This window comes from Astatotilapia calliptera, chromosome 11, assembly GCF_964374335.1.
Source record: "Astatotilapia calliptera chromosome 11, fAstCal68.1, whole genome shotgun sequence".
In the NCBI taxonomy this organism is placed as follows: Eukaryota; Metazoa; Chordata; class Actinopteri; order Cichliformes; family Cichlidae; genus Astatotilapia; species Astatotilapia calliptera.
The window spans coordinates 21810699-21831051 of NC_137432.1; the positions used below are offsets into that span (position 1 = coordinate 21810699).

The following is a 20353-nucleotide window of genomic DNA, read 5'->3' on the forward strand; positions in this document are numbered from 1 at the left end:
ATACTTTTTCAGAGGACTGTATGCATAAGAGAGCTTTACTTGGTACGGGGTCATTTTGAATTACTGTTTGTGTGATTGTAAGTCTTACTGAGAGGATATAAAGAGAACAGGATGATGAGTCCAGGCATTTGGTGTGCTCTTTGATTTTTGTGATCATGCGTTCTTGTGCCATCTGATATTGAGTCTGTAATCCAATCATGGAGGGAGAGAGTGTAATCCATCTTAATCCCACATTCAGAGAGAGAGGGAGAGGGAGAGAGGGAGAAACCTAGGATAGGGTGGGTCATTAAGAGAGAGAAAAACAGCTGAAGGACAGCAGTAATCTCTGAATGCTTCACAACAGCAACACAGGTTTTTAATAGCTAGACAACAACACTGCTGCAGAACTTGTCTGCTTTAGACTCGGTGTTCAGTGTTTTACTGTAATTCGGCCTGTCTCTCTCATCTGATCTGGTCCCGTCTGACAGCTGCCTTCCTGTGTCCTGAACCCTTGTTGTCAGGGTTACCTCTCCACGGAGACGCACTCTCAAAGGTAGGGGAGGGCTTCAAAGGAGAGGAGACCCTCACCTTTATGGTGTTAAGAGTGAGGATGTGGCAGAGATAGGACGGCAGGTTGCCCGTGGAGGAAAGAGTGGAGTCAAAACCTGCAGAAAGAAGGAAGTAGGAGTTGGTTGAAGTGAAAGTTGACATCTGAGGTAAGATAAAAAGAAAAGAAACAAATGAGGAAACAAGACTGCTTCCTGCTTTACCCGTGTGTTGTTTAATCTGTTTAACTTTTTTTTTCTTTTTTTATTAGGATGGGCTATGATCTGGAGAGGTTTGTAGGTTACGTGAATGAGGGTCTACTGTGCTGTGTATGTCGAGATGTGCTGGAGCGCCCCCTCCAGGCACCCTGTGAACATGCTTACTGCAGCTCCTGCATCAGCACCTGGCTGGTCCATCACCACTCCTGTCCTGAGGACAGACTGCCACTGGATGTGGGTAGCCTCAAACCACTGTACAGGTCAGTCTCCGTCTCCTGCAGTTGTGCTCCTTGCTTCACTTCCTCGTAATCATGCACTCTTAAGTTTTGCAGATAAGTTTTCATGCAAGTCAGTAGCGTTATAACAGTATGCTGCTTTTCTCACTCTAAGAGTTTCTGTCTGTGTTGGTTTGATTTGCAGGTACATGCGTAATGATCTGAACCGTCTGCAGATCCGCTGTGTGAATGCAGCACAGGGGTGTGAGGTGGTCTGCTCCCTGGAGAGCCTCCACTCACACGAGGACGAGTGTGAATTTGCCTTCATATCCTGCGCTAACACAGGTACATGACAACATCACACCGGACAAAACACTATTCATGCAGTGTGTTTTTATAAGTCTTTATGACAGTAAAAGTCAAACTGCAATCCTCATGGATGTGTATGTTACAACTGTAATGTGACACGTCTGTGGGGGTGAACAACAGGTGGGCCCTGTTGTTGTCTTGGCTACCCCAGGAACAGGTGCACTTTTAGGACTGAAAGCTCCCACAAGCCTCACACAGAGAGCACTGTGTGAGAGTCGGCTTTCATTCATTCTTTAATGAGTGATTTTTAGGTCTGTTTGAAACATGTACATGCAAGTGTGCGCTTTTGTGCTCACCATGTGTCTGTGACCCGTGTTTGGCAGGTGGAGAGTACATATGTTACCACTGTGGTAGGTTGAATCACATGCGGTGTGTGTGCATGCGGTGTGCAGTTTAAGTCACTAAAATCACCTGAAATTTCTGCTGTTGTGTGACTGCAGTGATCTGTGACTACATTGTAGATTTAATAACTCTACTTTAGATACACAAAGTGTTTACAAAGTACATTTTTGGTGGTGTTAGTAGATTATCTCCTCTTTGTACACACAGATGATTTTTATGGAAAAATTCGTGCCTGCAAATAAATTTCATCTTTGTGGAGATGCTTTAGAAGCCTGTCTTATACACTGATAACGTGGTGGCTCCATGCGAGGCCTTTGCACCCTTGTGACTTTTCCCTCTCAGGCTGTCCCGTGCAGGTCGAGAGGCGGGGCTTGGAGGCTCACCTGTCAGAATGTAGCTTTCGCAGCAGGGAGTGTCCTAATGGTTGCGGCCACACGCTGCTCTCCATTGACCAGACACAACATAACTGTGTAGCGGAGCTGCGCACTGAGGTGGAGATGCTCAGGTAAGCTCTTCTGTGCTCTCTTCTAAGCCTGAACTCAGAGGTAACACCACCATCATGACTTGGTCTCATTAAATGTCAACTGTAGGGTGGAGATGCTGTGCAAGGTGGAAGAGGTGAGACGAGAGATGGAGTCTCGGCTGGACTCGCAGAGGAGACACATGGTGCAGAAAGAGTCTCAGCTGAAGAACGAGGTGGAGGAGCTCAAGGTAAAATGTCCTGTTACCACATAAATGCAACAGAAGATAGTACTAAAGCACAGATTTGTGACCATGGGATACATTTACTATGAAAGTACAATGCAGTGTTTTGCAAATCATTTAAAAAATGCTGAAAGTTTAAAGGCAAAATGCTTTTAGAAGTCTGAACTGTGTGAATGTCATCTTAGCATTCAGACTTTTTTGCTCGGGTGCCATATTTTTTAAAAACAGTGAGAACTGTTTTTTTCACTGTCCTTTTGAAATAAGCAAGGCCTGAAAATTATATCTGATTCCTCACACTGCAGGACACCTTCTCAGGCCCATAAATGGTGGCAGTTTACAGATCTTTTTTAAGTCCATAAAATCACAATAAAAAAAAAAGAAAAGAAAGTACACTTATCGGTCATTTAAAAAATAATCTGGTTCGTAGCAGGTTCTAAAATTAATAAATACAACCTCAGGTGAACCACACAGCTAAATGACATATCACATAACAAAACTAAGCCAGAATGCAGAAGCAGTGTATGTACAGTTTTACTGGATACAAAGGATTTAAGAGGGAATTGAAGCCACGTGCCGATAATCAAATGCACTTAACTGGCATGACAATCTCTAAAGAAGCAGGCAGTTTGCTGTTTTGGAGCATTAAGATGTGTGTTAAGACAATGCCAATGAGGCTTAACATCAGTAATGATATTAACAATCTGGGAAAGGTTATACGGTCATTTCCAAACTGTTTGATTATACAGCAAGGAAGATTATTTACAAGCAGAAAACACTCAAGACAGTTGCCAGTTTTCCCAGGAGTGGATATCCCAGTGTCAGACTGTGCAGTGCTGAGAGAAACTGTAAAAAAAAACAAAAAAAAAACAAACTACCTCCAGACTCTACATGCCACAACTTATTAAAAGTTGAAGTTCATGACAGCACAATTAAGTATGGCGTGTTTGGAAGGGTTGCAGGAGAAAGCATCTTCTCTTTAAAAAGAACATGGCAGCACAGCTTAAGTTTGCAAAGATGCATTTGAACAAAGAGTTCTGGGACAATGTTGTCTGGACAGATGAGGTGAATATTTGGAAGTCAAACACAATCAAAACAAACACGTCACACCAACTGAGAAGCACGGTGGTGGTGGGGTGATGATTTGGGCTGGATTTGTATTCACTGGAATACACCATGTAATCATTGAGTTAACCGTGAACTCCTCTGTATACCAAATTGTTCTAGAGTCAAATGCGAGGACATCTGTCCAGGAGCTAAAGCCTGGCTGAAATTGGCATCACACATAAAACTACTCTATTGCTTCACGTCATATCCTGTCTGTGCAGGGTCAGCTATCCCGTGTGATGTGTGACATGCGTGCACTGCTAGGTGCAGAGCGTTTGAGGAGACAAGAGCTGGCAGAGGCAGAGCTGGAGAAAAGAGAACTGCTACAGGTCCTCAGAGACCTGCAGCCCACCAGGAGCCAGAATCCCACTGAACAGGCAGCCAGGGACCAGCATCAGGGAGAGGTGCAGACATCAGGCTGGGAACTCCACACCGAGCCAACCAGACATCAACAGAGAGAGGCTTCTTCACATGCCTCCAGTCTGTCACTGCATTCAGCCCAGGCTTCACATGCATCAGGCCCACCCCCATCACCACAGCTGGGTGAGGTAGGGCGCAAGGGTGGGACCCGGAGTCTGACCTTGGACTGCATTAAAAAGAAGAGCAGGGAGGTGACAGTGATCTGAAAAAGCTGCAATATATGAAATCTTTATTTTTGTATTATTTAGCAACAAAATTAGGGTTTGGGTAAAACATGTTACAAAAGAAAGGTTTTGCTACGCTGTGTTTTTAATGCTTAAAGATCAGCTCTTTGTGTGTTGGATTTTTGAACCACCTGACGTCATTTTAAGTGTATCGTCAGTGAGCTTCAAGAAGTTGGAATCCCCAAACGTATATTTTTTTTTTACACCTGAGGTTAACCAGATAACGATTCAGCGTGAGTTTTTGTGAAATGTAAAAAAATAGACAAGTTTAAAAAAATATATGTTGAATTCATTTTTTCAATGGGAGAGAACGTTCAATAAAAACGGAATTTTCAAAAAATATGAATTTTCTGGCAATTATTTCATGGTTTCGACTTTTAAGGGTTAACGGTCACATATTCCACCTGTTTAAGATATATTAATGTTAGTCCCACATGACCACATAGTTCAAGTTTCCATAATATCCCATAATACCAACCGTATCTGTATACCACTGGTTTTGTGCTCCTTTTCGAACAGTTTCAGGGTTTGCGAATGAGATCAGCCTTAGAAATAAAAAAAATCACCACCAACAACAAAAAAACGGGAAAAATGCAGCAGCTGCAGCCGTTGCAAACACAGTGATAGACAGCACAAGAGGGATCGCATTTTTAAACATTTTATCTGAGAACCACAGACGATTTATTTATTTGACATTCCCTTAAAACACACACAAAGGCCTCATTTTGCTATCACTTTTATTTTCTGAATACAGCTAATAATAACAAAACTGAAAACATCAACACAGTCTGTACATTATTTGTGACAACATCATACCACCACGTTTCCATGGAGACAGCATATATAATATCCTGATTGGCGCTTCTGTTGCCGTGAGAGGCTGCAGTCATTGTCCAGGAGGATTTACCTGGTGAAGGAGCGAACATGTCTGCCCCTCCCACCTCCGCTCCCTCCTCCACCGCTGAACTTGCTCCCCTGAGATCCTCTTCCCCCTCCACCGCCTCCACCGACGCCTCCCCCAGCACCACCGCCACCTCCTCCGCCGCTAATCCACGACAGGCCAGTACCTCCTCTGCCGCGTGGAGCTCGATCCCGAAGAGCCAGCCGATACGCACCTGAAGTGTGGAACGAGTGAATCAAACTTTTTTTTCCCCCTATAACACCTTTAATACAGGTCAAAGCGATAAAAAAGTAAAACAAATGCAATAAAACAGAACATAAAAGACTGAAAAAGAGAGCGGTATAAAATGTAAAACTGTGTGTGTGGTCCTTACTTGCAGGGGATTGCCGAGAAGGCAGTGGCCCTCGAGTGAAGTTGCTCTGTCCTCCGCGGGGTTCACTGTAGGTCCCTCTGTGAGTAACAGCTGGAACCTGACCGCTCCACGATGACCCTCGGCCTCCTTCTCTCCGAGTGTAGTTTCCTACAGAACGGGGGAAAAAAGGGGGGGATTTGTCACCCTCTGCTGGACAATTGATGTATTTTAGTTGCAGTTTGTGCAGGGCTAAACGAAACACAGTATTTCCCAGGATAATGACCAGGATTCCCTGCTGTGTGCTGCATGTAATGATGAGGCAACTATGACAATGTCCTGGCAACTATGAGACTCGTGCGTATCTGATAGTACATACCTGACAGCAGTACACCTTTAGGCTGTGGTGGAGTGAAAAAGCGAGTCTGGCTGTGGAAAGTAGCTCTGCCTCTGTTACCAGTGAACAGCCCTCTGGTGGGAGGTTTGGGGGCGCTTTTTGGAGGTCGTTTAGGAGGCAGAAGCCCTAGAGGGGTCGTAATGTCTTTAAACTCCGCTGCAACAAAGTCATCCACGTGCATGCTGGGAGGACGGGAAGTATTCTGTTTGCGCAGGCGGAAGATATCATGCGGTCGGGAGACATTCTGCCCAAACCCTCCTCGACCTCCTCGGCCACGAGGAGCAGCCATGATGTGAGCTCTCTTTGCAGGCTCGACGTAGTCAGACTTCCCACTGCAGAGACAAACACAAGATGACACCATGAAACTGATCTTAAACTAGATTCTGTGCGAATAAAAATATATAGAAATCACAATGACGCTGTACCTAGACGTAATGAACGTCTCATGCTTGTGTTTGCCCAGCCGGAAGCCTTTCGTAGGTTTTGTGTGACCCGGAGAGGACGGCTCAGACAAGAAGGAGCGCTCCAGCTCCGCCTTCAGGTCCAGTTCTGGACAACACTCCTGAGCCAGACCCACCAGATCCACCTTCACCTGCCACACAGACAAAAAGGTAATCATACATATTATATAGAAAACATAAACAGACCATGTAATGTTGTTGCTTGTGGTATTTCCAAATTCCTTACAAGCCAGAGAAGCAAAGAACCTCAACTTAAAAAAATCCTTTAAATCCCTTAAAGATAGAGAAGCAAAGAACGTTTACTTAAAAAAGAAGAGGAAGAACATAGCACTGAACAGAAAGCACTTAAAATATGTGAGAGGACTCTAAGAAGTGGATAGTAGATAAATATAAATATCCAAAATATAGGACTCATCCTATTGAATCTTCCTGTCATAGTAGTCATTTTACATCCATCCCATCCTCTTCTGCTTATCTTGGGTCACGAACCCAGAGAAACTCAGACCTCGCTCTCCCCAGCCACTCCCTCCAGCTTATCGAGGAGTTCCCTCGCCAGACCAGGTAAGACATGCCCAGAACACCTCACCCAGAAGGCGCCCAGGAGGCATCCTCGTCAGATGCCCAAACCCCCTGGACTGGCTCCCTTAGATGTGGAGGAGTAGCAGCTCCAGTCGGAGCGCCTCTCAAACAACTGCACTCCCTATCACTCACCCCATCACTAAGGGAGGGGCCAGCCACAACAACTGCAATTTTGTAGTTACACCCATATGGTGCACAGTGAATCAAATACTTTTTTACAGACCATGATGCTCCCACTAAGCTAACACGGTAACAGCAACAAATATTTCTTTTTGACTCGATATACCAGAGTTTCAGTAGCAGAAAAGGATTCATAACTGCTGGTGATGTGAAAAAATTCTACATCAACAAAGATCAAGTAAAAAAAAAAAAAAAAAAGCAATAATACAAAAACGCATAAAACCGTGAATAAAACAGAAGCTGTAATCAAATTTTCATCCAAAAATGATTAACCATAAATGTGCACGCCAAACATAAGCTCTAGAGATTCTTGGAAATGTACACACACACACACACACACACACACACACACACACACACACACTTACCATATCAAGGTCTGTTTCAATGTCATCAGTCTGGAACGGAGAGAACCACAGAGCCTTCAGCTGCTCATCCAGAGCTTCAGACAGAATGAAAACCGTCCTACAGACAATAAAGGCCCAGGGCAATGATCAGTTTACCGTTCCCATTAATTTTTCACATGGCTCATGTGTAAGTGGTTGTTGTTATGAATATCTGATTCAATCAATCTGTCACCGCAAACTGCGATCCTCCCTCGCTCCAGCTGTATAAGCTTCACAACTCGAAGTGATGAGGATAAAATGATTCAGTATTAATACGTCACGCGGAGGACCAACCTGTGATTAAACTGGGCCCCGAGTGTTTCTGGTGCTGGCAGAGTGGGCTCGGTGTCAGCTGCAGGAGGCGTGTTTGTGGCCGCCTGCAACGTCTGCCTCAGAGCAATCACGTTCTCCAACATGGTCTCCAGGGAATCGTCATCTGTACATAGTTTCTAAAGACATAGACAAAAGCATTGAAAGTTTGAGGTCAAGGCAGCCCGGACCTTTATTTTGATAAACACAATGTACTTGTGTGCATCTTTCATACCGCTATCTGTTTTTCCAAAGCAGGTATTGGATGTGACTCTGACTCCTCCCACTGGAGCAGAGCTTTCATTTCAGAGCCCGACAGCAACCGTGGAGGAACAAAAGCAGGATCCTCGCTCGAGCCGTGACCCTCTTCAGCACACTGGATTAAAACGAGGACAGGTACAGAATGAAGAGCAAATATGATTGGAGATAAGCTGGAAAAAGCTTGAGAAAAGAAGCGATTATCAGAAGGACAAGACAAAATATGCAATGAAAAAGCCTTTCCTTTATGCAGAGCCAGTCATTTCTGTGAGGTGATGCATTATTAATAGAGCTTTTTAAAAGCGGCTGCAGAAGGAAACTCTTAGAAAAGGAAAACTAAATTACTAGCATGAACACGTAAGGACAAGGAGGAATGCTTTCAAAGAAGCGACGTCCTTGCTGTAGTCTCTTTTGTAGTCTTTTGTCCAAATATTTTTCACAGAAGTAACACTTACTTAAAAAAAATGATGCTGCTTACACTTCTGATTAAACACCAACCGACTCTGATCGGCTCCTCTTTATGACTCCGTCTCTAAAGAGGATTGTTTGTTTGCTTTTATTGTTCAGGGCTCCTCCAGACTAATCATTTAGCTGTACGTATTCCTTCAGTGCTTCATTTGTTTTTTTGAAAAACTGCTCTGTTCTCAAACAGATTACCTTTAATTTAATGCTGAGCCTTTCTTCTGTTTTTATTGTCAAATATACAGTTTTATTTATTATGTTGTGATTTGTGTTTGCTGTATTGCTTTGTTCTCTGTTAGTTTAAAGGGACAGGATCCTGATTTTAATGATCATCTAAGCAGTACTTACCATTGGTTCTGTGTGGAGGATCTGCCTGAGAAAGTCGAGCAGAGATGAGAGCAGATCTGCTGAGTCTTTGTTGAAGGACAACACCAGCCTCTTCAGCAGCGAGCACAGCCCAGCGCCATGTTTCTTCAGAGCACTGAAACAGAGATAATCAGAGGTAATCAACGTCTCCTTTAACTAAGACAAAGGCACAGTGTGCCGTAGCAACATGGCAGGGTGGTATTGGTGGGGAAGCAGTTACGCCAAATAAACAAGAAAAGGTTCTTGTTTACACTTTGAGGTGGTAGAGTCCGTAGTCGTGCTCTGTGAGGAATGTCAAAGTCCTGATGCAGGTGAGGAGGAGGGGCACGCTGCTCTCTGCGTTCCCCAAAACCTCCAACAGAGAACTGCACACCGATGACATCATCTCTCGTCCCGGAAGTGCATTGGCCAGCTGCTCAGCCTCTGACACACAGCTTTCACCAGGTGGAGACACCACGAGAGAAATGTCCTGGTGAAGACAGTTTTACAGTTTTTAGTATTTTTCCATTAAAAGATTTTTTTTCTTTTTTAAATTTGTGTACTTCCAGCTTTACCTGGTCACACAGTGACTGTAATATTGTCCCCACTAGTACACTGCACTGCTGCTGATGTATGGAGTGATCCGTTGGAGGAACCAACAGAGACAACAACAAGGGGAACAGGTCGGCCAGCTGTTCATCTCCAGAAACTGACCCGGACAGCAGATGCAGTGTTGCACTCTTACAGGCTCTCTGAGACACCAGAGTATCCATCAAAGAAAGGAGCCGCAGGACCTGGGCCCAGGAGACGCTTTTTCCCTCTGCCCTGCAAGTAACAGGTTACAGACATTTGAAATATGATTTACAGGAAAAAACACAGACGCTATGTTGATGTGTGAGTTTGTGCATCCTTCACTCACGGCTGCAGCTCCTCCAGCAGGAGCTCCAGCAGGGTCTTCATGATGTGTGTTGCAGTGGGTGAAGACAAGTCTGCCAGCTGAACGCACACTCTCCTGAGTATGGCCAGGAGAGGAGGGCAGGTGGTGGTGCACACACATTTGAATGCCTCGGAAAACACTTTCCACTGTGCGCGAATGTGCATGCTCCACAGCTTCCTTGTGTTTAAGGCTACAGCCACATCTTGGACTGATGTCACCTGTGGAGCCAAAGGCCTTCTAATATTAATGTGTGTATGAAGACAAGAATATCAGAGCAGGTTAAAGCGCAGGATAGAGAGAGTTACCTGAGTGCTATGCATTGGCAGTGGAAGAGGCAGAAGCTCAGACAGCAGTGTCAGACCAGAGAAAAGGCCTTCAGAAGCTTTGAGAAGTGAGCTCAAAACCTCCTTTAGCATCAGAGACCACGTGTTGCTGGCCAGAGTCTCTTCTGTATGGGTCACCTGTAGCATGACACAAACATGGTGTCTCTTAAAAATCTCAACTGAAGCCCCATTTAGTATCAAAACTGTTATCTGATGCCGCACACACCTCCTCATTAACACCCTGCGTAAAGGTGAGCAGGACGTCAACAATGAGCACTTGCACTCTGGTCTCCTCCCCATCAAGACGCCCAGAAGCAGGAATGGAGCACACTATCATGTGAAGCGTCACCAACACGCTGGCCACGCGAGTGTCCCTGAACTGGAAAGCTCCGCCGCGCAGCAGCTCGGTGAGCATGGTGCGAAGCAACCGCAGCGTGCTGATACATATACTGAGGATCATGCAGCGCTGCGGCGTCGGACCCATGTGCCCGTGCACGCGCCACGGCTGCAGTAACACGCTGCATAGCTTCTGCAGGACACGCACACACGTATCGAGACCCTCCCCAGAGAAAAGCTGGACTCCTGCAAGGCTCCACTTCAGATCCCTCTGCTGACCTGTGGAGTGGAGAAGGAGCTGCTGAAAAACCATCTAATCTAATCTCAACATAAAGTGAAAACTATAAAAAAGCAAACAGAATAAAAACAAAGTCATATTTGGGGTCAAAGTTTGGTTGGGGTCCTTACCTTCTACAGCAGGAGGTGGGCAGGCGATGTGACAGAGGACCCTCAGAGCAGTGACCAGCCCGGTTCCCTCAGCAGTTAACACATTTTCTACATTCTGGAGTCAAAAGAAAACCATGTTCAGGATGACAAACCGCTTTGAAAAATACATCACAGAGCACTTCAGTGAAGAGTTAACTTTTTTTATCCCCCTGGATTTTTCTGTGGATTTCAGAGATGTGAGTCAGCTTACCAGCTGGTGTAGATGCTTATAAGCCAAAAAACATTTCATTTACTTTACCTTGCAGAGTGTTTAATGAGTGAGAGCTCTGTACCTGTTTGATATAGTCGATAAGGGTGGGAATGCTGCCAATCTCAAAGCGAAGCTTCTCCACTGGCTCCAACCATTTACTGAGCTCTAAAGAAACGCACACACAAAGACAATCAAACAATTAAAACTGTCTTATATAGAATGCAGAATGCAATGATTTGCAAAGCAAATCTCATAAACGCACATTTTATTCTCCTCCCGAGGGCATATGTGAGGGTAGAAACCAATGAGCTTGATTTCATTTTGGAGAAAATCGGATCAAGATCACAAAAAATGTAAACAATATACTAAGGCTTGGGGGACATCGTTGAGACATGTTTACTGTGTAACATCCCCTCTTTTAACAGCAGTCCATAATCTTGAAACTGATGAGCCCAGCCGTTGTCCGAGTCGTGTTTGACATAAGATTTTAGCAGCTCAACAGCACCGAGTTTTCTGTGCGGCGTTTTAGGTTTCATGATGCTACAAATGTTCTAATTTGGTGAGAAGTCTGGACTGGAGAGAGGACCGTTCAGCACCAAGACTCTGCTCCTATGAAGCCATGCTGCTGTAACAGATGCAGCAAACAGTTTGGCATCGTCTTGCTGAAAAATGAAAGGCACTCCCTGAAAAAGAAATCATCTGGGTGGGAGCATGCATGCATGGTACCTTTCCTGATGTGTAAGCTGACATACCATAAGAGATGGAAGCGAGTACTGAGCACTGACAACAAGCTAGATGATCTCTTCAGTCTGGAGAACATGGTGTCCGTGTTTTCCACTTTACCTCTGTACATTTTAAACAAACTTTGGCCCAGAGGAGACAGCAGTGTTTCTGGATCATGTTCACAAAGGGCTTCTTCACTGCATGACAGAGCTTTAACCTGCATGGTGAAATGTGTTTACATTTCTGGAAGCCTTCATGAGCCCATGAAGTGATTTCAATGACAGAATCGTGCCTGTTTTTAATGCAGTGCCACCTGAGATCAGCGGCAGCGATACTGATTTTCTTGCGCTCAGATATTTCTCCAGATTCTTGGAATCATTTAAAGATGAGACAGTCAAATTCTTTACAATTTACATGTTTTTGCAGACCAATTCTTACTTCTAAGAAACTCAGCCTGTCTAAGATGCGTTTTTTATACCCACTCATGTTACTGACCTGTTGCCAGGTAACCTAATTAGCTGCAAAATGTTCCTACAGCTGTTTCTCTTACTTTTCCAGTCTTTTGTTTCCCTCTCCCATTTTTTTTTAAACATGCAGCATCCCAAATATATTTGAGCTGGCACTTAAATATAGTTGTGACATTGATGAGAATTACCCTGTAACTTGGCATTGGTGTCATCAGCCTTGGCTATAGAGAGCAGCGGAGCGGCATATTGTTCCATCATCCGCAGCTCATTAGAATTCTGCACCACCAGTAAGACCAGCATGCAGGCGTAGTTATATGTCACCGCTTTGCGAGCCTTCCCCTCACTAACAGAGGAAGAGAGACAAAAAAACATGAATTTATACTGAAGTCAAATCAGAGAACAAGAAAAAAGGTTGGGGAGAAGAAATGGTAGGGAATAACAAGTGTACCCCTGTCCGTCCTTGCTGTGGTGCTGGAGCAGCGTGACCAGACAGGAAAGGTTGTTATCCAGGCTGAAAACATGAGCTACGGCGCTGCGTCCAGTCTGCGTAAAGGTCATCAGGTAAAGCGCATGGAGCGTGCCCAGTATATCTGGATTGTCACCTTCATCTAGGCCTGCACCACCGTCTCCTCCTGTAGCCACATGGCTCATGAGTTCTGACACGCCTTGCAGAGCATGCAGGGCCTGTATCAGCCACACGCCAAAGCCCTCTTCACCGCACCCTGGCCCAATCAGACCCGCTTCTCCCCCAGTACACATGCTCTCCTCTGCCTCGGACTCTGCCATCGACGCCAGGAGGCGCAACAGCAGGTTGGTGGGTGTGGGCTGGGCGAGAAGGAAGAGCAGACCCGACTGGGTGAGCGACAGGAAGCGCAGAAGCTCTCTGACAGCTTGAGTGACCCCAAGATGGCCGGCTGCAGCAGCTGCTGACAACACCACCGTTGTGCTCTCCAGAAAATGACATGCATGCATATACCTGAAAGAGGTCCAGGGCAAAAATACACATGTATTAATGTGTCTAAATTATATTTAAATTTATGCTACACTGTGATGCTTATGTCTTAGTATGTACCTATACAGTGATGGGTAGGGGTTGTCCCTCTCCTGTGGCCCTGTAATTCTAGCAGTAGTGGGGAAGGCTTTCCCAGGAGGTTGCACCATGCAATGAGGGGCTGTTTCTAGCAGGTGATGTAGCTCTTCCAAAGCACCTGCCAACCTATCGAGCTCTGCCTCACTCAGAGCGGTGGAGCTTAGCGAAGGCTCCTCTTCCATAGGGCTCTCTGCATCATCCATCTCCTCCTGAGGATGATGGCCAGGCAGGATTACCACAAAAACATTCTCAGCCACTGAAACATATATGAAAGTGTGGGTGTGAATGGGTGTTGTTACCTGTTGTGGTTCACTCAATGCAGCTGCTGCATGCTGTAGGTCAACCAGCACCTCATACATGTGGCTTTTCTGTAATATAGCATTTCCAGCTGTTATGACCCTCACCGTTTCCTCATGCAGGAACAGCTGGACCAGACGCTGTGAAGCAGGATAAAGTATAGATGGTCAGACTTGATCAGTCAGAGGAATTATTTCAGACACAATCATCTTAATTTAGATGTGCATAATTTAAAGCTGGTTTAATATTCAATTTATTCTCTAGAAACCAACAAGAACATCTGTATATGATGGAAATAAAAGTAGATGAATGATGATTGGATATTTCTTGCTAACCTGGTAGCCACTCTTCTCTGAATTTCCTGCATGTAGGAAGGCCTCCACCCCTGCAGGAGCGCTGATCAGAGCATCCAAAGCTCTTAGGATACTCAGCTTCAGTGTGGAGGAGACGTGGTCTGTATGGAGCAGCTCCAGCAGCACATTCAGAACCCCTTCATGCAGCAGCATCGTGAGACCCTGAGGACACTCTGCCAGGTATGAAGCTAGCTTAGCACCAGCCTTCAGCTGTCTGAGGTTAAGGGCAATGGGCTGTTTGAGAGCAACCTCCATACTGAGAGCTTGGAGAGTCCACTGGACTAAAACTCTAACAGAGTCCTCTATCTCTCCCTCTCCCCTTTTAACTAAATAAGCCAACCCTTTGGCCAGAAGTCCAGGAGCCTCTTCCAGAGCACTGACCCATCGTGCATCTCTGTCATCACCAATACTAGCTAAGAGTTCTTTCAGCTGAGCCACAGCCTCAGCTTCCTCTCCTCCTGCTGGTCCTTCTGCTCCACCTGCCTCCTTGGGCTCCTCCACAGTGGCCTTCTCAAACTGTATATCAAAGCGAGTTTTGTATGGAGGCGTGAAGTAGAGCAAGGGTCGGAGTTCTCGTTCATATGGGTCGTACTGGACCGGTGGAACAGATGCAAGATCCTCAGGAGTGTAGTCCATGTCAAAGTTCTGCAACTTGAAGCTGCCGTTATCCAGATCGTCCTCATCGCTGGAAATCTGTTCATAGCCATCATTATCTATAAGAAGGTGGAAAGGTTGTTTAGGAGGGAGTTTATTCACTGTAAAAGCATTATAAAAATGCATCATCTGTTTCATAATAATGTATATAAAACCGAGTGAGAATAAGGAGGCCAACGGAAACTATATAGTCCCTCTCATACAGAGCTGCATACACTCACAAACCTGGCACCACCTGGCAGCATCACTCACAACATGCAGGGTTAGTTTTGCATGCATGACAGAAACTCAGCGACGGCTGTGAGGACGTGTCAGGAAGACATCCACATGTCGGCTTATGAAGTCTAACCATAAGCCTTCAGAGCTGCCCTCAGGGGTGTTCTGAGAGTTTGCACCACCCAGCAGTTCGAGATGGATGCAGCATGCCAGAGCACACACTCTCTCACTCTCAGTCCCAAATGGACCCTGCTCCCGTGGACCCGAGATATCTGGCAACCACGAGCAGAGTTGATTTTCTAGAGGAGAAGCGTCCATTTGGGTTTGCAGACAATCCTACTCTTGCATAAGAACTCCCCTACCTTCCTCCATCTCCTCTTCCTCGTCCTCACCCTCATCCTCCTCCTCCTCTTCTTCATCCTCCTCCTCCGGCGCACTCCCCTCAGTCCGTGTATCTTCTTCCTCCTCCTGCTCCTCCTCTTCCTCCTCCTCCTCGGCCTCTTCTTCTTGTTCAGCATCCGAGTACGTCTCGTCAGCGGGCAGCGATCTTTCAGGCGACACGTTCTCCAGGTAGTCGTCACGGCCCTCGGTCGGCTCTTCCTTGGCCACGCCCACTGTAGATTTTACAACAACACACACGGCACACAAACATACAGAGTACAACCCATTTAATAACAAGAACTCATTAATAAATGATACTGTATCATTCTTATTGAGAATGTGTTACATTTCTTCTGCATAGCTATCTCCCCACTCTTACACTAACCAACAAATCTTATCACCCCATTGGCTTCCGGTTAAACTTGGGTATACGTTTAAAGTCTTGGTTCTTACTTTAACAGCCTTATGAGGTGAGGCCCCCACTTATACTGTCTATCCACCCCATTTTTCTAAGCAGGATCCTCAGGTCCGCAGATAGAGGTCTTCTAGTGATTCCACGTACCTTTCTGAAAACTACGGGGGATTCATAACCTCAGTGTCAAAACTGGAACAGCTTACAAATCTCTCTCCGCACCCTTGACTCTCTGGCCTTCTTTGAAAAACAGGTTAAAACCTATCTACTAAGAAGTTTGGTTTTGACATTGTTTATTTATTTATTTATTTTTCACCTCTCTAAAACACTTTGGTTCTGGTCTTACAAGGAGCTATATAAATAATTTACCTACTTACAATTTATCTTAGCGGGAGGAAGAACTGAGCGTAACTCTAAACAGAATGAGTTTTATATGACCTTATGTTTTCATATTTTTACATCATTTTTTAGTATGTGGAGAATTTTTCTATATAAAGAAACACTTTATTATTATTACTAATTACTGTCTCAGCAGCTAAAGCAATAGCCAAATACGTTTTTTAAAAGTGGCTGAAATAGTGAGATATATTATAGTTCATACCCGTCATTTGAACCTGCTCCTCATCATCATCATCCGGGGGTGGAGGACCAGGTGGGGTGCGAGGCCCTCTGGGTGCTGGTCTTGGTGGGCTGCCATTGTACTGGTCATCTTTTTCCCACTCTTAAAAGCACAATTTAAAGTAGGAAAATGTGGGAGAAGAAGAGATTTACAGGTTTGCAATCACTATTTTTTTCCTAGTCTTGGGGAGGTTTCTGCCCAATGAATGAATGTATTTCTCGTGACGGTCAGTTTTAAATCACCTTGTTTAAGGATCCTCTTGAGCCCGCTGGGCTGTTGAGGGGGTGGTGGTGGAGGGGGAGGAGGTGAGTCTTGGTCGTGTCCATGCGGCCGCTCCGCTGTCCCGTACACCGCAACAGTCAGAGTTGTGTACCAGCCACGCAACACTAGGCCATCTGTATTCACCTGCATGAACAAATCCATTTAATTATCCACGAATCAGCAGGGTGGGAAGAAGAATGAAAAAACCTACTCGTCCATGAATGACCATTTACCTTTCCGCTGGGTCTGAACACAATGGACTTGTTTTCATCATATTCCAAACTGAGGGCAGAAAGCAAGACAGAGCAGGTTAAAGCGAGAGTGCTGATATGAACCAGTGCTAAACTAACATATGTTTGTTCCTCATGAGTCTCTGTGTTTATTTTCAGCACGTGAGTTTAAACTAGCATATAATTGCTGTGTAGCTATGTCTAAAACACACATACACCCGCACCGTGCTCTATATCGCACTCTGCCCTTACTTGCTTACTACTTCTAATAAAAGGCATTTACCTTTTTATGTGACAGGTCACATGACATGATGACCTCTTCTAAAATTATAATTATCTGGTTCAACTGGTCACAACATACTGACATATATGGTAGTTATTCCAAGCAGATACAGTAGTTTGAGGGTTTTACAAGTCAAACAGGTCTTAATCAGGCTTCATGTTAGATTGATTTCTTATCTAAGAAATGTTGTTCATAAATATTACATTCACATCTATTAAAAATTTGTAAGATACTATGAAAGCAATCACACTGGTTTGAAAAATCTCCTCCCAAACTTCCCAGTAGGGATAATAAGTCGGGTGTGTTATGTTTGCACAGTTTTTTTGTTCTTTTTTAATAACGCTGACACAATGGCCACCTTTAAGTACAGGCTTACGCTCTGGTGCTACTGCATACACCTGTGTCATTATGAGGTTAGAACAAAAATACTTGACTCAAACATTCCACCAATCACCTATTTCACTGAGACCTTGACATTTTTTCTGCTGCAGTGTGGGCACGGTTTCTGGAGAGACCAGTTGACCAAGCATAAGAACAAAGACACCTGAATATGGGAGCATGCGTGAGAACAGGTCTCAGATGCTACCGTGACTGGTTCTACAGGTGAGACAGACTTTTTGAGATTGAACCAGGAAATGGAGAGGTAGAGAACGAGAAACGGTTTAAAAAACAAAACAGGAGAGGGGAGAGTGAAAATAATTCTCACCTGCCCAGTCTGTGGAAGGTGGGGCTGTTGGGTTTGGTAACATTATTGAAGAACAGCTCCAACTGGAAGGCATGAGGAGAAGTCTCTCTGGAAACAAAAAAGAAAAAGAAAAAAAAGAATCAGGACTCGAGTATCCAGAGGACCTTATAACTCTGAGTGACCCATCAACGATACGATGTACGATTTGATATTAAACACTCAGTTGTAGCTACATTTGTAGGTACACAAATAGAATTTAATGCCTTTAATTCAACAAAAAACGGATCATAGTAGCTATGATAAAAGTAGCTTTTATGGCAGAACTTTGAACCAGATGTTACTTATACATCATGAGTTTCATGGATTTCCAGAAAATAAATGCACTTTATCATAATATCAATACTACCACAATGCATACCAATGCTAGAGGACTGTGCATTCTTGAGTCTGTTCATTGAGCTAAATTACATCACTCAGCAGGTTTGGGGGAAATTGAGACCTGTTCAACAATGGAGCTCAGGTGTCAAATGCACACACTTCTTTATTCACAGAAGCTTCTCCATTTCCCCCAGACACACACATTTATCTCAGGTATCCATAGCAAAAAACCAAACAAAAAAAACAGTGACCCCAAGACATCTCTAAAGGCAATATAGCAATAACACCGAAGGTTTTTTGCAACTCAAAACCAATTCAACGTTCGCTTTTCTTATATAATTCTGATTTCTAGTATTGGGACAAAGATGACACCATTGAGTATTGCCTCTTTTCCACTAGCACCTACTTGACTTTACCCAGTTTTCAGGGGTTTCCATTAAGTGGTAGTACCAGGTGCATTTTAGTACTTGGCCAGGGTACCAAACGACTTGAGTCGAGCTAAAAATCTGACACTAACAGACTGCATGTCATTGATTGGCCAGAGAATGATATCACTGGATGAGTCAGACGCCTTCAAAAGACTCAAACATGCCATTTTTAAAACTCAGCAACGATGGAAATGCAAACAAACCAACGCTGTGATCCAACAACGAGGTTCAGATATTTTTGTGCTAAAGGTAGCCAGAACACTGTTGTGTTTGTGGCAAGTACAAATGATATCAATCAACTTTCGGGCCACATTGCTATAACGGGCAATGAATGGCACTTTTCTATCCTAAACAGGAATTTATGCTTCAGCTGAAAACATACGCCATGACCTGACAGTTTTTGAATTTATTGGTGACAGAATAACAATTGTCACTTCAGCATGAGAAAAAATAACCATAGATATAAAGACTCAAAAATGTCAGCAAATTCCTGGAGGGAGATTACCAAAACTATCGGAATGGACTTAAGGGAAGGTATAAAGAAGTGGAACAACTACAGGGACAAAAGGCCCCACAAAAGGCTTTAAAAAACAAAACAAAGTCACATCATTTCATTTGTTTCAATCAGCTGGCAACACATATAAAACACCGGGACATCACTACAAGGTAATTAATATGTAATGCACCAGCGCAAGCGTCAATGCCAGCATTGACATCAGCCATTTATGTAGAGTGTTGTAAACTTTACAAAGATTCCCCATAGAAGTCTGAATCAGACTTGGCTCATGACTCAAAGTGCTTTAGCCTATGGCTTTAAGCACTTTCTCACTATCATGCACAAATCAATGGATTCATCTGAGGCAATCTGTGTTCTGAAATGAAACCTTATCAGTTCTATGCAGAAGTTAAAGGTTTCTCTGCACAATTCTGAGGTAAAATGGTCCATTGAGTCATGTAAAGCTCAGGTTGTGGTTTTGCTTTAGTAGAAGACTACATTGAGGAGGACGGTAGCCACACTGAAATGGTGTTTGCCTTTTAAAGGTACAGTCTCAAAATTAGTAAAAAGACAACAGTGCAATATACATGCTGGCAACGCTATTAGAATTCGTTTGGCCTGACTGGGTGTAGCCAGTAAGATGCATGAGTGTGTTTTCAAGCAGGGATGGTGAATCTTACCCAAACGCTCTGCTGTCAGGTAGGTTACTATGAGCTTTGATCCCTGGAGGAATGACCCGCACCTCTGTGATCAGCACCCCGCAAGGAAACCGCACCACGTCTATGTTGGTTAACTGAAACAAAGGAGACATGATTGCTGATACAAACAATGATGAAATGTTTCATTTATAACCTACGCCTTCCGCATTAGTCACTTTTACTCCCGCTTCGAGGTAAACATGCTCCCTGACACTTTAAAGTTAGCATTAGCCACCTGGCTAACCACCAATCAAACTGTGCAAAGACACAAAAGACGGCAACTCTTTGAGCTACTAATGTATAAGGATTAAATTCACATCAAACAAACGCGTTATGTATAAACGGGCAGCTGTGCAGTAATCGCTGCTTAAAACCAGGATAATGACATCACATAGCTGCTAAGGTTAGCTAACGGCGTTAGCCTGGAAGTTAAGCATCCTTCCTCAAAACTCCTGAACGCGCTTGAAACTAACTTTTAATGCAGGTAGTCATGGAGTAAACATAAAAGCGTGTGTTTAAGTGTTAAACAACACTACCTCTGCACTCTGATGCTTAAACGTATCCAGAAAAAGAAGCTCCGTTGAAGGGTCCCCCGCCATCGCTCCACTGCTATCGGCCGGGCCAGGGGTAAACTTCCGGATTAAAGTCAATACTTCCGGAGCAAGCACCCCCCTACAAAAACAAAACAAAATAAATAAAT

The 20353-nt window shown here is 44.3% G+C and overlaps 2 protein-coding genes across 6 annotated transcripts; one reads left to right on the forward strand and one right to left on the reverse strand.

Annotated features, from left to right (window-relative positions):
• Window positions 1–280: 280 nt before the first annotated feature.
• On the forward strand, window positions 281–5118 carry rnf41l (ring finger protein 41, like). Its single transcript, XM_026184757.2, has 6 exons — window positions 281–695; window positions 797–1003; window positions 1164–1303; window positions 2012–2174; window positions 2260–2380; window positions 3700–5118. The coding sequence occupies exons 2-6, from the start codon at window positions 798–800 to the stop codon at window positions 4102–4104; spliced, it is 1035 nt and encodes a 344-aa protein (XP_026040542.1). The 5' UTR covers window positions 281–695; window position 797; the 3' UTR covers window positions 4105–5118.
• virma (vir like m6A methyltransferase associated) lies at window positions 4846–20333 on the reverse strand. Of its 5 annotated transcripts, none has more exons than XM_080307987.1 (27): window positions 20190–20333; window positions 19636–19748; window positions 17675–17761; window positions 16689–16737; window positions 16437–16599; window positions 16177–16296; window positions 15175–15396; window positions 13895–14625; window positions 13562–13699; window positions 13245–13471; window positions 12621–13148; window positions 12361–12515; window positions 11065–11147; window positions 10754–10847; window positions 10236–10624; window positions 9992–10147; window positions 9669–9904; window positions 9325–9574; window positions 9022–9239; window positions 8753–8885; window positions 7920–8060; window positions 7670–7824; window positions 7358–7454; window positions 6195–6361; window positions 5752–6101; window positions 5397–5543; window positions 4846–5285 (listed from the first exon to the last, which is right to left on the reverse strand). In XM_080307987.1, exons 1-27 carry the CDS (start codon window positions 20250–20252, stop codon window positions 5026–5028), a joined length of 5472 nt encoding a protein of 1823 aa, XP_080164113.1. In that variant the 5' UTR covers window positions 20253–20333; the 3' UTR covers window positions 4846–5025. The 5 variants fall into 5 exon arrangements, with proteins under 5 accessions (XP_080164113.1, XP_026040390.1, XP_080164112.1 ...); XM_026184605.2 differs by having other exon boundaries at window positions 4846–5237; window positions 15145–15396; XM_080307986.1 differs by having other exon boundaries at window positions 15145–15396.
• Window positions 20334–20353: the final 20 nt, after the last annotated feature.